The sequence below is a fragment of the Pinus tabuliformis genome, chromosome 9 (assembly GCF_031772625.1).
Source record: "Pinus tabuliformis cultivar Carrire ecotype Pingquan chromosome 9, CPIR1, whole genome shotgun sequence".
NCBI lineage: Eukaryota > Viridiplantae > Streptophyta > Pinopsida > Pinales > Pinaceae > Pinus > Pinus tabuliformis.
The window spans coordinates 1,974,651,842-1,974,668,815 of record NC_142307.1 but is presented as its reverse complement, the minus strand read 5'-3'; the positions used below and the strand labels follow the sequence as shown (position 1 = coordinate 1,974,668,815).

At 38.2% G+C, this 16,974-nt stretch overlaps 1 protein-coding gene across 3 annotated transcripts in view; it reads left to right on the top strand.

Annotated features, from left to right (window-relative positions):
* LOC149156923 (Insulinase (Peptidase family M16) protein) overlaps positions 1 to 16,974 on the top strand; it is a 268,172-nt gene that overhangs the window by 141,502 nt on the left and 109,696 nt on the right. For all 3 annotated transcript variants that reach the window (XM_089438805.1, XM_089438807.1, XM_089438806.1), the window contains exon 10: positions 12,673 to 12,778. In XM_089438805.1, the coding sequence (XP_089294931.1) occupies positions 12,673 to 12,778 (106 nt within the window). The remainder of the gene's footprint in view (positions 1 to 12,672; positions 12,779 to 16,974) is intronic.

The window sequence follows — 16,974 nt, the reverse complement described above, 5'->3', positions numbered from 1 at the left end:
AAAAGCTCTTTAGTGTGTTGTGTGCCATCATACATCTATATGATGCTGGAAGGATCACTGAGGCTCCCATGGACAAATGCTTAGGTTGTTGATATCCTCACAAAGCCTTAGGGAAGGCAAAGTTCTTAGCCTTCAAAGAGCAGCACTCCCTATATGGAGGGATCTTGATTGAGTTGAATATTGAGTTCTAGGAGCTCCTAGGGGCCTGGGGCACTTCTTGGAGCTATACAAGCATAAGGTGAGTGGTTCACCTTCCCCTGTAGAGTACATACCCCAACATGTGAACATAGGGTGAGTGGTTCACCTTCCCCTGCGGATACCCCAACATACTTCCTACCGTTGCAGTCTAGGACTCTTGGGAAGTACCTCTCATCTGACCAATGGGTTGGGAAAAGTGGTAGGGTTAATTAGTCTTACTGACAGACGCGTAAGGTACCACTGTATTCCCTATGACTAGGATGCATGATGATCAACAACTTGATCACTAAGGATCAAGCCTGGTTGGGGTTCTATCCTTGGACACAAGGACTTGCCTTTGTCATTTTGGCGAGGATGGCAGGGTCTTGTGACCCACCCTCTTTCAATCCTTTCTTAGTGGACTATGATATCAAATCTTCAGCAGGGATGAGACAAGTTGCAAAGATGGCACATGATGGACATGATGGCATAGCAGTGGATGAATGTTGAAAGGTGGATTCCTCCCTAGTTGAGAGGGAATGTTAAAGAGTGCAACTAGGGACTAGAAGTCTGTTATGAATAAATTATATATAAAAATAATATAAATAGCTATAACTATAAGTAATAATAATCATAAATAATGAATAATTAACTAATTATTATTGTTGAAGAGACATGTCTCCAAAGACATGACCATTTGTGAATGGGTACCTACCTAGGTATATAATTGGGACCTTCAGTTATTATCAAATCATTCCATATCTTCTTGTACAGATTGTTGATTTTCCATATACAATAACTGTTGTTGGGCTAATAAGACATTGGAGTAATTGTTGCAAACATAGAACATACCATAAAATTTAACAATCTCGTAACAATGATGGAACTCACTTGCTCAACAAAACCAAAATCCATAAAAGGAAGAGTGGGAGCCTCTTGTGTAATAATTTCCATGATTTTCTCAACCATGGTATCCATGGCGCCATAAACCTTTCCCAAGAAAGGTTTTTGTTTGTTTGCATCTTGGAGAGCATCAAATGTAGGTAATGTGAATTTAACCAGGAAATCGTTGTTGCTCCACCAATCTTCATCAATGAACACCCTCCTTACCATACTTCCCTTCTCTGAATCTCCTTGTCTCCAATGAATCGAAGTTTCACGCATGACCATACTCATTAATGTAGTTTTAACTTCAACAAGGCGATGCAACATGAAGTTTGAGGCATACCTTGTCTCAACAACTTTGAGCAGTTCCAATTTGGAGTATTATTAATATATTGCTTGAGATTGACGGTGGTTGGTGATGAATTTTATAATCTTCCTAGCCTACCCTGCCACCTCCTTAATCCTTTTTATTTTTTCCTCAATCTCTTGTAAAACTAGATTTAGATTGTGGACTATGCAAAGAGTCCGAAATATGTGATTTATCTCGTCTCAATAGTTGAGCCTACAACTTTGAAAACTTGTGCACCAACTGTGATAACTTGCTGCACATTTTCTTCCCCTACTTGTCCAATAACAACAATTAAGATTTCGCTAGTGAACTCAGTATCCTTTATTTCACCTGAACAATCTTATGCTTTTATGAACGTGGCTTCTTTTGGTGATGATGTTGATTTGGGGTATTATTGGATGTGCTCTAGTCATGAAAATTGGTGGAGAGGCTAAGGCACATGAGATCTCCAATACCCAGAAAGGGTTTGGGCAGATTCTAAACAATTTGAGAGATATTAAAATAATTAATATTTTTAATGGAGTCCGTAAGTCTAAACTTAGGGAAAATAAAATATTAATGTGAATTAATATAAAACTGTGTTAGAATGGTCCAAAAGTCATGGATCAAGCCAGATCTAATCTTAGTCATTGATTAGGGACTTAATCTCAGCCGTTGATTTGTCAACGAGAAAAGTATAAGAGGAGGCTTGAGGGTCACTTGGAGAACACATTGAGTTGATCAAGATTTCGACTTTCTGGGGCTAGGTTTGCTGAGAAAGTTGAGAGAGTGATCAGAGTTGCAATTGAGGGGCAGTGAATACAGAAGCAGAGAGGCAGAGATAACACCGGGAGGATCAACACAGTAGCCAGAGAGAGGGATGCAGAACCAGCCAAGGGTTCACACAAAGCGAGCCAGGGCTCACGCAGAGGCAGGTAGGAGCTGCACAGTGCCTCAGAGGGCCATCGTGAGTGACGCAAAGGGCCAGAGAACCGACGCAGTGCCTCTAGAGGGTGACGCAGGCCAACCCAGAGTGATGCTGGGCTAACGCTGGGCTAGAAAGAGCTGACGCAGTCCCTAGAGGCTGATGCTGGGGTTTCGTGGGGCAGATTGGAGCTGTGGAGCTGCCGGAGTGTTTATTCGGGGTTTCAGCCAGAATATCTGCTTCCGAGTAGAGAGGTACTATTGCCAAGATTTTTCTCTATTGGGTGAGATGGATTTGTCACCCAGATTGTATTATGAAACTGCTTAATAAATCAAACCCTCATATAGCTGCATTGGTTTTCCCGCATTGGGTTTTTCGGGGGCATTAGTCCAAAAACAACGGTGTCACTTGTGTGCTTTTTTCTGTTTCCTACAGTTGATGATTTGTAATGTGTTGAGCATGTACTTGTATTTATTTCCAGTATTTACATGGTAAATAACTTGTTAATTAACAAAACAAGTAGGTAGGAATAAATCAGTAAAGTACATGAAGGGTTTCTAATAGTTAGACTTAGAAATTCCAACAGATGATGCAATGACATTAATCAATGGCCCTTGCCTTGTATCAGTTTAGCCATCTAAGATAATGGAAACCCTCGTGCTACCTCATGAGTTACAAATTGGTCTCAAAACATCATCAAGAAGTTGCCTTTCTTTGTTGAGCAAATTTGTTTTGCGTTTTTCATATTTTGGCCCGTTGAAAGCTTGAGGGGCTATTAAAACCGCTCACCAAATCTTGCTAAGATCGGGATTGAACCTCATTAAAGAGAATGCCTCAAGGAAAGATGGCCCTTGTCACTCTTGAGTCAATGTCTTCTCCCACTTGATTGTCAAGCATTTTCAACAATCTCTTGCCTCTAACTGTTTTCGATGGCTTGGATAACTCCTTTTACTGCTAGCACCCTCCTCTCTCATACTTCATGAACAATCCTTGGCTCATTGCTCGTACCCAAACAAGGATTGATAGTGCCACCCATACCATTTTTGCTTCTATGATCCTTCAACCTTTGAGCATTGTCACACTCTCTCTTGAATGTAGCCCTCACCTCCGTGTTTCTAGTATGTGCATAAACTTCAATACCTTTTATCTCTTCATCCAAAATGTGAGCCTTCACCTCTTATGGAAGATCCCTTGAAGGTCCTATCACATTTCCATAAATTGCACTTCCATTCCCATGTACCATAGGCACCAATTTGCTTGACTTTGGTAACTTACTTCCAAAGAGGATTGTATTCTTGTTGCTTGGTTGCTTGAGTAGATATATCGACACTAGAAACACCACTTTATGAAATCATCAATGTTGCGAAAATAGAAAATAAATCACTTACCAAAATAGTTGTTGCCCATGCCCACATTCTTGTCGCCCACACCCTTCTTCTTGATTTCGACACCCTTCTTCTTGCTGCCCTTGTACCCACACCCTTCCTTTTGATAGAAATGCACCAAAGCTTGCTCTCGATGCTCCAAAACACAGCTAAATTTCTTGTCGCTGCTATAGGAAGCTCCTCTTGCTGACGAATGTATGAGAAATGAGTGACTGAAGTGATTTTTTACAAAAAGGAAGAGGCTGGTAGGGTTTCTAGAGATTTTTTTTTATCTTTTTTATTTTTATTTTTATTTTTATTTTTTCAATTTTCTAGACAATTCTTTTCCTATTTTTTTTTTCTCTCTAAACGAGATTGAATTAGGAGGAAACTAACTTAAAAAAATGTATTCAACTAAGCATTTTTCGTCCATAGTGTGACCCACCCACTTCTTCGCTGCTTGAGTAGACCTGAAAAACCAATAAAACTTGCAAAAACATGACGAATTTTGGCCAAAACAGCACCAAAACATTGCCAACTGAACTGTATGGTGTTTTGGAATTGCAAAATGTCGTACGATACTACTGGAAAAGTTTCAGGGCCGTAAATGTCGTGTTTCAACATTTCAATGAGTTTTAGGGCAGTTAAGGCCATGTTTCAACATTTTGTTGAGTTTTGGAAACTGGTACGCGTTCCATGATGGTGTTTCTTGCAACATAGGTTCATATAAATATAAATATCACATGTTTTATTGATTTTCCAAGTCAATGGACCATCATAATAATTGATCTATTAGACTATGGGATTGCATATATTTTTATACCATTACATTAGTTAGATTAACAAAGAGAAACCAAATTGTTTGGATGTGAAAGCATATGAAAGTCCTTGTGCTACAAAAGTAAGTTCCCCAACATTTAAGAAGTTAAAGCCCAATTGAGATATGATATTAGGTGTATTTAGAGTTTATTGCAAATAGGATAGGTTAGAGTTAGGAGTAGATAAAACAAAGACAAAATCTACACCTATTATTTCAGCTAGCTAAGCTACCTTAGTTATGCCAACTTAAATATTAATATTATATAGCATGAAATAAAGGGTTAGCACAAGTGAGATCAAGGCCGAAAGATTTAGCAATTAAAATTTGACTCAGTTCTAACAATCTAAATCAATAATTAATCTTGAAAGAATCCTAGATTGCTTGTAAAAAGAAAAAATATTAAAAGAAAGGAAAATTTAAGTTGAGATGATTTGATAGAAGAGGAAGGTCAATTGCTACATGGAGTTTATTCCACTCCTTCAGTAGTTTCCTTCTTTATCTTCACTGTTAAAGTCTTCACACATCTCTTGGAGAATTCTTGGTTAGCATCAAGCTAAGGAAATTTGAACTATACAAGATTGACAAGGTGGCCAAACTAATGATAGACTTAGCTCAAGCTTCACCAATTTTAAAATTCAAGCATCAATCTAGGGTAAGGAGTTAAAACCCTAAGATACTCAACTTCAATAAAAAAATCTAGCCTAAAATTTACAGAAATAAAGTAGACATTCGTTATACATTATTTTCGTTGTTTCTCTTGTAATAGTCCTTTCCTAATTGTCTCTTGCATGCCAAAATCCATGTATAATTGTCCTAGAACAACTAACTCATGAAAATAGGAAAGAAACTACACCAAAATTAAGCAATATGTTTCTTGCAATTGATTTCTAAGCATTAGAAGTGAGGAAAATGCACTCCTTATGTGTATAAGGAAAACAATGTGCCAATAGAATTCCATGCACCAATAGGAAATTAATCACTCTCATAAATTTTTCACACCAATTGATATTCACTTTTAATCATTGAACAATAGGGTTCCCTTATTGCGAAATTGGCACATAGTGAAAATTACAAAAACTCTTGTAGTATTTAAAACTGGCTAATCTACCTTTGAGAAATCGAATCTACAACACAAAAGCACTGTATGGCCCAATTGAAGGCTTTCCTCTACACATGTGGTTTGTTGAGGTGAACCTTGTGTGGCACATGCGACCTCGGTGCTCTACTCATGTGGCACCTATGAATTGCGACCCTATCTACTAGGCACATGCGAGCTTAACTCACTGAACCTGTCACTCGTGTGGCTTCAGTAACTTGTGCTCAAAAATTGATATGGTCTCCTTACTGGAAAAGCCTCCATTCAATTTCCTCGAAAATTTTCCTATCATTGTTGCATACTTCTTTTTCTCTTTAGCCCTAGAGAAAGTCACTCTTTCAAATCTTTGTCAATTGTTGTGTCTTTCTCTTCACAATCTCCAAAGTGATGGATGGCTAGGATTAAATCCTAACCCACTTGAGATCAATGGTTGAGATTAAAACATATTCACTAATATATTAAAATTACATTTCCTTAATTTTCATAGCTCAATAGTCATCATTAATTAATTAAATTAATCAATGTGCTTTACCTAAGTTAAACTAAGGCTAAATCATAAAACAACTTACTCAATAAATTAAGCAAGTGTCCTAAGGAAGCTTTGAATGATTCTTGCATACTTGACACTTAGAAAATGCATAAATCCCTGTTTTCTACTACAAACATCAACAAAAACAAGAGGCATTCTCAATACCATGGTCTAAACCATTTTGATACAATAAAATAACGTATCATGAAATAACCACCTCAACCCACTCAAACATGTGAGTTGATTAGTTAAAGAGAAGGTGTTCCACAAAATGCTCTAAAAATCCTCATGCGTGGACATCAAGTGGTCGAAATGCACAATAATTTTTGTGTGGCAATTTTAGTGGCTACATAACTTGGTCAAATTTTGTTCGATTTTAATTTTCATCCCATTTAAGAAATAATGTGGCTATTCTACATCTAGTCACACAAAATTGTCGGAAGTTTGGGCACTTTGTCAAAATATGACTACCACTGAAGCTGACTTTCCTCAAGATGTGTTAAAATCACCCCATTACTACCTGTAACCACCCACATGTGTGAGAGTGTGAGAGTATTCCTCATGCTTTTTCAATATGCTAACAAATGTATGATATTTGATGTGGACACCTCAATGATGATGTGACATTCTCATCTTTGCTTAATGTGTTATTATGAATCCTAATGTAATGAGATGGATTCTAATGCATGCACAAGAATCTCGAGGCATAGTGCATGGCTGCCAATGTAGGGTGTCCAATTATAATGATGCATTAAGCTTCAAAGCAGGTCATTAGACTACACATTAAGTATTTCTCTTCCAACGACATCTTGTCATATGTTAATTTTATGAATTGGCTAAGCTTACTTTGGTGGGACAACTTTATCCCTATTACATGTGTCAATTTCTAGGACACCAAGTATTTCCTAGGCCACTTGGTTAGAAATAGTTAAATTGATGGATAATCAACTGGTAAAGGAAGGGAAACCCCATGTTTTGACGTATAAAGTCATATTTAATGATGTAAAAGGTCTTTTATTGGTTTAAGTGTTGGAATTTGGGTAGCTCGGAAGGTATTTCCGAAAGAAGGAAACCCACCAAAAGTGAGTTGGTTGGGCAAGTTACCCAAGTGCTGGGGTTTTGACCCAAAGTTGTGGGTTTGGACCCAAGTCAATTAATTGTTTATTCTAATTTATGGTTAAAAGGTTGAGTGGGAAGAACCTTAAAGGACCAAGGGTTCCCCAAATAACCTAAATGAAAACTATAAATATGAGGCCAAAGGAAAGGCCTAAACACATAAGTGGAGAAGGACTTTCACTTGTGGAGAAAGGGAGGCTAAAGACCTAGCTACAGATCTGCCTCAGAGGAGCCACAATAGCAAGGAGGCTGAGTTTCTCTATGATCTGGTCGGCTAAAGGAGCTACTTCCAAAAGGGAGAAGGAGGCTGAGTAGGATGATCTAGCCACAATGGTGGAAGGTCAGATCTGTAAGAAGAAAGTCAGATTTGAGTGCTGGAAGGTCAGATCTGAAAGAAGAAAGTAAGATCGGAGTGTTGGAAGGTCAAATCTACAAGAAGAAAGTCATATTTGAGTGTTGGAAGGTTAGAACATCAAGATGAAAGTCAGATTTGAGTGCTGGAAGGTCTGATCTGCAAGAAGAAAGTTAGATCTGAGTGCGTGAGGGCTAGGACTCAAATCTGCAAGAAGAAAGTCAAATCTGTGATTTGAAGAAGCAAATCTAGCAGATTGAGAAGCTGCAGTGTGGTTGCAGAAGGATTGATTGCCAAGGACAATAACAATTCAAGGACCTTGAGCTGAAGGTACTAGCTCAGGTATGCATTTGATTTTTATGGGCATGTTGTAGATTTGATGGAATAGATCTCAAGTGCTAAGTTTTGTATACTACATATACTAGTTATATCAGAGATCTAAAGGGTCGTGATCCCTAGTACGAGAGCCCTAATGATTCTTTTATTAATGGACTAATAAAGGTCGAGATTTGGGCTATATAAATTTGTGTACTTAATTGATTCCACTTTTGTTATATTTCCATTGTGCAAAGTGCTTTTAATTGAGTACCATCAGTTTGTTTATGATCAAGTCTAGACATAGACCAGGTCTGGGGTATAAGGAAAATTCAACATGGTATCTGAGCTACTTTAAAGATGGATCAGAGTGTGCACAGGATAGTGGAGGAAGCTAGTGGAGGTTGTGTAGGCTCAGGGGGAGTCTAGCTTTAGATGGGGACTGCAAAGGAATGTCAGTTGCCAAATGGAACTTTGAATCATTAGGTTCAAGCGAGAGAGTGGAGTTTTCAGCCCATGTAAGGATAATCACGAACAATGCGAGAATACTCGTGGTGCAAGGAAAAGTCATGCTGCATGCAAGGACAATCATGCACCATGCAAGATAAAGCTTGGTCAAGTACAAAAGAAGACGTGGCACATGCGAGGATAGATATGGCTACACAATGGAAAGTCATGACTCATGCGAGGACAATCATGGGTATGCAAGGAAAGTCATGGAGCTGGAGATTTCAAAGTGTGAAGGAAATACCTTCCTCACTAGGAGGGAGTGTTGGAATTTGGGTTGCTCAGAAGGTATTTCCGAGAAGGAAACCCACCAAAGGTGAGTTGGCTGGGTAAGTTACCCAAGTGGTTGGGGTTTTGACCCAAAGTTGTGGGTTTGGACCCAAGTTAATTAATTGTTTATTCTAGTTTATGGTTAAATGGTTGAGTCGGCAAAACCTTAAAGGACCAAAGGTTCCCCAAATAACCTAAAGGAAAATTATAAATAGGAGGCCAAAGGGAAGGCTTAGACACACGTGGAGAAGGACTTCCACTTGTGGAGAAAGGGAAGCTAAAAGACCTAGCTGTAGATCTGATTTAGAGGAGTCACAGTAGCAAGGACGCCGGCCGAGTTTCTCCATGATTTGGTGAGCTAAAGGAGTCATTGCCAAAAGGAAGAAGGAGGCTGAGTAGTAGGATCTAGCTGCAGTGCTGGAAGGTCAGATCTGTAAGAAGAAAGTCGGATCTGTGTTCTGGGAGGTCAGATCTGCAAGAAGAAAGTTAGATTGAGTGTTGGAAGGTCAAATCTGCAAGAATAAAGTCAAATCTGAGTGTTGGAAGGTCAAATCTGCAAGAAGAAAGTAAGATCTGAGTGCTGGAGGGTTAGATCTGCAAGAAGAAAGTCAGATCTGTGATCTGAAGAAGCAGATCTAGCAGATCGATAAGCTGTAGCGTGGTTACAGAGGACTGGTTGCCAAGGACAGCAACAATCCAAGGACCTTGAGCTGAAGGCACTAGCTTAGGTATGCATTGAATATTTTTGGGCAGATTGTAGATCTGATGGAATAGATTTCAAGCCCGAAGTTTTGTATACTATGTGTACTAGTTGTATCAGGATCTGAAGGACCGTGACCCCTAGTATGGGAGCACTAATGATTCATTTATTAATGGACTAATAAAGGTCAAAATTTGGGCCATATAAATCGGTGTACTTAATTTGCGTTGTGCAAAATGCTTTTAGTTGAGTACCTTTAGTGTGTTTATGATCAAGTCTAGACATAGACCAGATCTGGGGTATAAGGAGAATTCAACCTAAGTAGCCTTTTTGAACTAGGAATCTTCATCTTTTGTACTTGTAAACATCTGAAAGGGAGTTTTGCTTAGAGTTAACACCTGGACACCTTATTTATTTTTTGCCCTTTTTTACATTTTTTAAGATTTTTCTTTAGATATGCACTATTAGCATAGACATTAGGGCTGATCATTTTTAATGAAGTGGCATAGCTATTTTCATTTTTAATATTTACTCTCTTCACCTTTAGCCTTTTTTGGTTTTGTTTGACTTTGGCTTACATTATTCTTCAGTTTCTTTATTTTGACTTTGTTGGATGACATCTATTAAGTCAAACATAAGCGGGGGTAATATCTTTTTTTGAATGGGATGCTAGTGAAATGGAAAGGATGAAAAATGTTAGGTGTGGTTAGCATATGCCGGATGCTTCTCAATTAGATCACCAGTAGTACGATTTGGCCCAAGTCAAGACCAGGTTAGCACTATAACCATGGTCAAGCATTGATCGGGATTACTCCATGGATACATCTGTGAAGCATTGCCAAGGTGCTAGGTAACCTAGTACTCTGCTACCAAGGTTAAAATGCTTTTGGAGTAGCCTCAAAAGATAACACTCCTTTGTGAGAAAAGAGTTTTTTGTAACACTGATCAACTCCCTTTAAATCAACCACCTATAACTCCAATGCCCCGAGGAGCTAAAATGTTACTTCTCTATTATGATAGAATATCTTACCTACTTTGCAAGAGTCATTGCCATAAGTATAGTTGCACACTTCTCAGCATCCAAGCAATCATTGTGTTAAGTTTTCAAGTGCCAATTACAAATTTACTGTCTCATGCAGTTATTTTACCTTTAAAATTTTAGTCTATGCAGTAAATTAATTTCTGAGAATGACAAACAAAAAATACTTTGGCACCTTTAACTCAACAATTTGCAATGGAATTTAAAACAAAAATTTACTCAGAAAAAAATGGACAAGACAGCATAAAAAATTAACCCTCCAACTTCTCATCATTTAATTTCTCATAAAAATAATGGGTTCCCGAATCAGGGAAAATGGCCATTATAATTTACAAGGAAATTACAGCAAAGCCTGAGATAGTTTTTTCCAACAAAACCAACAACCCACTTGGCCTCCTCAATCCCTTGTTCATTTGCACGTTTGGCCTGGAAACCCTTGTCATGTCAAATGTGCAGCCTCCTTGCTGCAGAAAAATCATTGGACATCTCACCCATGCGGCCTCCTTGCTGCTGAAAAGTCATTGGCCATCTCACCCTTGCAGGTTCCTGTTAATTTCTATAGCTACAGAAAATTGTCCTGTTGTCTTTTTCCTTCTTTTTCAGCCCCTGTGAATCTCTTACAAAAAGATGCAATATTATTCTTACAAATTATTCAGAAAATCTCTTTTTGAATTTCTCTGTCACTTGTGTTGTGTCTTCACTCTCTCCCTTAGGCTGTTTTTATAACTCTCCATGGGCCAAATCCTTCATCTTCAAAGTGATTGATGGCTAGAATTAAATCCTAGTTTTCTTTGATCAATGGTCGAGATTAGATTTAAGTCACTTGAATAATTAATTATTTATCCTTTGAAAAACATTAGCCCAAAGTCTACATTAATCAAATAATTAATCGATGTACTTTTCCTAAGTAAAAACTTAGGAGGGAGACCAAATTTGTTTTTCCTCTCAAACAACCACCTAAAGGCGACTTTTCTCCTGCATACAAGACAGTAGCATATGCAAAACGCCTTCTGAAGCTACAAAAAATCAACACCTTGCTCACAAAGGTGCATCTCTCTCCAAGCAATCGACCAGAGAATATGCAACTTTGCCTTCAAATGTTGTACATGCAAGGAGAATACAACAAAGCCATTTGATTTACATGACCAAGCCAAGCTACTCTCTCTTCCCCTTTTGCTAGGGTCTCCAAAAAAGTGGTGAATATATCAAAATTTCACCAAGTGCAATATATATTGAAACCAATGTTGCAAACATCTCAATAACATCCCGATTTTTTTTGCCTAGCCGATGTTTGCCGATTTTTACTGATATTTTGTTGGTATCTTGAGTTTGCCGATGTTTGCCAATTTTTACCGATTTTATCCCGATGCCGATGTTCGCAACATTGATTGAAACAAGAGACATAGACGTAAAGCTCATAATGGACTATAGAGTCCAAAAAACGTCATGCTATATGAAATAATTGCATATCATCAATATCATTGCATATAATGGGATCCTCATCATCAGTAGCACTCTTTGCCTCCTATGGTCTCTACCTTGATTCTCTAGGGACATTAATACAAGTGCTTCATGCTACTTGACGATCCAAGATTCTGGTTTGCTTTTTGGTGATTGAATCACTCAAAACACATTGCTCTGTCAATGGCTCACAAGTAGTAGCTCTGTTTGAGTTTCACCTGTTTGTATTTGCATGTCAAACTTGCCAAATGTGAGGTTGATACACCTACAGGCTACAACGGATCAGTTTTAGCAATGATTTGCGCTTGTCTAGCAAGTTAAGGTAAAACCTGGCGAGTTTGGTAATAGTACAAGGTAATACTGGTTTCTCTTATGACCATCGATGTGTTTGACAGATTTTGACAGTATTATTGAATTAAGAAAGCACTATGTTCATCATTTTAGTAGAGGTTTGTCTTAGGTTACATGTTTGCATATTGTTAGGTTTCAATCAGCAGCGTTCAAAGACGGCCATGAGTGCCATAATTTTTATTTTATTTTATTGTGATGGATTTTCTTAAACCTGCCTTAAATTTTTATGTTTTTAATGATTCCTGTGAAAGCATTCATAATGGGTGCAGGTTTATAATGTAATTTGGAATTATTTTATAAAGATGACATATATATAAAGTAGTTTCTGAATGGAGAGATTACTACACATTTCCTTTGAAAGTTAATTTGATAATCTTCGAACATTACATCTGCATAAATATTGTGCTAACCATATTTTGCGTTCTGTTTCACTATAGGGACATAGTTTCACAGTGTGATTTTCCTGAATTTGGTGCCACTGAGATGGTCCTTAGCAATGGAATGAAGATATGTTATAAGTGCACTGATTTCCTTGATGACCAGGTAATAAATTCCTGATCAGGGTATTTAAATGGTTTACTATTGTTTGTGAATGATCACAGAAATGTTTGAAATTTAAATTCTCTCTCCTTTTTTCTTATTTTGATTGCAACACTCTATGTTTGATTTTCTTCAGTGGACAGCCTTTCAAAACTTGATAATTATTCACTCTAATCAAACTCTATTAACAACCATCGAATTTTACATATAAAAATAGTGAAGTGGCTGACAGGAATAGAGAGGTTTGGTGTTTATCAAAACATCGTTTAGAATTCATTTCATGTGTCCTCTTTAGTTTGTTTGTTTGTTTAAACTTGATAATTATTCAGTCTAATGAAGCCTTGTTAACAGTTGTTGGATTGTGCGTATTAAAATGGTGAAGCAGATGACAGTAATAGAGAAAATTTTGTTTATCTAAACAAATGTTTCTTTATATAATGCTCTACATGTGGTCACTGTAGATGTGCTAGAACTTAGGGACATATTTTGACTGTAGAGTGTTGAAGAAAGTGTAACTAGGTTCGGTCTTCATAAATGTACTTTTGATATTTGTATTTATCCAAGAAAAGAAATATGATTTTTGATTATCAATGAGTTTCTTGCTCATTGAAATAAGGTTAGCACATGTTAAAGTGCTATAGGTAAGTCAAAGAGTCAAAAGAAAAGTTTGAAGACCCTTAAGGGCATGTTACACCATGTACATATTTGTATAAGAGTCAAAGAATATCCCTGCAAGCAAAGGCGAGTCCTCTCCATGCAATGACATCATCAAAGGAGCAAAAATGATGAAGGAAACTCAAGTCGGCCTCCAATCATCATGTCGGCCTCAAGTCGGCCTAAAGAAGGGACAGTCCTCTATATATAGAGGCTGTCCACTCCCTCAAACAACAAGCAATTCACCTCTGAAATCAGCGAGCAAGGAAGACCGAGAAAAGGGTGAAAAAGGACGAGTATAAGGAGCCTCTAGTGCAGTGAAGAAGGAGAGGTCATCACCGAAGGTTGGAGGACTGTTTCTAGGGTAAAACACAGTCACACGTGCGAGAAAATGAGGCATCTCTGCAGTCATAACAGCAGCAACATAACAGTCTCATACTTCTCATTGTTTGGGCTTGAAACTTAGGCCTATAAGGCCTCCCACTAGAGCGAAGAAGAGACTCTCTTAATCGAAGAAGAAAGGAACCAAATACTCAAGGAAACCTCCCACACGTGTGAGAATTTAGGGCTGCAGGACAGTGATAACAAGTCTGCGACTACACTTTGAAGAAGGAGCTCAGTTGGTCAAGAGGAAGGAAGGGATCATCACAAGTAAAGGGTCTCACTAAAGATCAAGGACAAGTGTCTCTTGTAAAGCAAGTGCAACACGGACTATCAATAGTTGCAAGAAGAATGAAGTGCTGAAAGAAGGAGGACGAAGTGCCGGGGAACGAAATGCAGGAAGGGGGAAGGACTTGACTTGTGCTTGGAGGATATTCTTGTTAAGGGTCTAAGGTTTGGCATTAATCAATAGAAGCTTCAATAAGAGAAATTTACGAAATGGTTTTCCTCTCTAAGAGAGAGGTTTTGCCCTGGCAGAGAGCCAACATCTTGTGTTCTTGTTCTTATGTTTTTGGTAGCAGTTTGATGAAGTAAATACACATGCATTAATAAGAAGAGAAGAAGATTAAGCTAACAAGATAAACTGTAAAAGTGCTTCACAAATTGTTCTCAAGCTAGAATAATCCTACTATACTTCATTGCCCTAGATTCTTCAACATAGAGCACATGGTCCATGTGGTCAAATGAGGACTGCATGAGAACTGCAAGATTCCATGGGGTTCTCAGACTTGTTACCTGTACACTTAGAACAACGTGTTGATAGCAACTGAACTCTGGTCATTCTGTAAGATTGAAGAAAGCAAGTTGAGGACAAAAAGCGATGTAGAATCAAACGAGCAAGTTCAAACATTTGTTGCCATGGCTAGGAGGAAAGGAAAGTTTGGAAGGTTTGGTCGTCAGAAAAAGAATAAGAAGGGTAGATCTAATGCTATGGCTGTCATGAATATGGGCACTACTAGAGAAATTGTCCTAAGCTCAAGAAGGACAACAATAAAAGAGGAAGGGAAGAAGCCCATATCACCGAAGAAGTGGAAGAACTTGAAAATAATAAATCAAAGAAAGAGGAAGTGAGAGATCTCTACTATGACTAAGACAATCTCCTTCGCTAAGCTCTTTTCAGTTTTTGTAAATTATAGCTATCATGACAAGAAGCATTATAGGTATGGTAGGGTACATCATAGTAGGAGATGGCATCATATTAGAAGCATACCATGGGAGCAAGAGCTCATGACATCATTAGAAAATCTTGAAAGAATAAAAGCTAAAGCAGAAGTCTACATGGATGTAGCAATCATCGTATAAAGGAAGTAGCTCTTGATAACTTCTTTTGAAAGTAGATATAATACATATGATTAGAAGAAGGTCATTTAGGATGATAGAAGGATTTCATCATACATCTTCACCATTTGGAAGGAGCATTTGTAGGATGAGGACAATCAAAGAGCCTTTGAGAAGAAGCAAGTGTTTTGCTGATCATTTCACCTAGTGTGGAATCCATTGTTTAGAAGAATGATGGTATGGTGACAATGGAGGGAAACATGTTAAGATAGTTGAAGTGATTTCAATCAAGGAAAGGAAGCTACCGAAGGAAGTGTATATGACTAAGGGAAAGGATAGGTATGCATGCATATGATAATAGATAAGATAATGTCATGTCATCGTATGGTTGCAGATAGTATGGGTAAATGCTCTACCTCATGAGCATGATCAAAGAACAAGGATCTCTCTCTTTGGAAAGATGCATGAAAGCATGACTCACATATTGACAAGATGAAATCAACATAATATGTCCTCATATGGAATATGAGGTGGTTGACAAAGATGAAGGAACTATGGATGGAAGCTCCTGGGAAGCAATATGTGAAGAAAAGAAAGAAGAGACCGTGAAAGATGCAACTATAGTCATGTAAGAAAAAGGAAGTCAACCTCTGATGACTAGAAGAATTGATCATGCCATCACCATATAGAAGAAGACCATGATAAGGTTTGTAAAGAAGGAGACCCTTGACATATGAAGTCTTGGAGATGTGTTTATGAATGTGCAGGATGTCAATGTTACAAGAAAGAAAATGTCATGATGAAAGGCCATCACAAAAGGTAACTTTGATTTGATGTTCATTTTTTATTTTTGAGCAACATCTAGATGGGTTGATACAGGGTTACTGGAAAGAAAGTTGTAGATGTCACCTATAACTAGCACTCATGTGGTTGGATGAAAGATCTTAAAGGAAACTTGACTTGGAAGAGGTAGCTGTATGATCAAAGGACCCTCCAAGACCTCGTCATGATGCAAAGATCGAGTCGGCCTACTCAAGTGGACAAATCGGCCTCAAGGGTGCAATTCGACCTAGCAGAAGGCCTATATAAAGGAGAGACTTCGACCTCACTTTGGACACACACTTTAGTCACACAAGTTCGATCACAAGAGAGAGAAAGGTGTGAAGAAAAGAAGGTCGAAGATTGAAGAAAAGGACAAGTTTTCTGGATTTTTTGGGCTACTTCTCTCCACACTTGCGAAAGGATTAGTGCAAATATAGCAGCAGAAGAGGACGAGTTGCAGAATTCGAGTTAGGGCATCTTCAAGGTCACTTTGCAAGCCGAGTTCTCTAAGAGAGAGAATCAACTCAAGCGAAGAGGAAAGGAGGAAGAATCTACCATTATTTCTCACACGTGCAAAGGCTAGGGTTTCTGCAGAAGAAGTTGCTAGGTAGGTCGAAGCTGTAGAAGAAGTTGTTGGGTAGGTCAAAGTTGCAAAAGAATTTGTTGGGCAAAAGTTGCAAAAGAATTTGCTGGGCAGGTTGAAGTTGCAGAAGAATCTACTGGGAGGTCGAAGTTGCAGAAGAATCTATTGGGGATCGAAATTGCAGAAGTTGCTGGAAAGCAATTAAGATTTTTCTTGGTCTTGGAGGTTCTTGGTCAAGGGTCACAGGTCTTGGAATTCGTCAATTGAAGGTCTATAAGTAGAGAAGAATCCTTGTGGGTTTTCCTCTTAGTTGGAGAGGTTTTAGCCTTGGATGATTGCCTACATCTTATGTCTGATTGTTCTTTATGGTTTGATAGTTGTTTGATGATAAGAACACAATAATAATCAAGTTGAAGAAGAA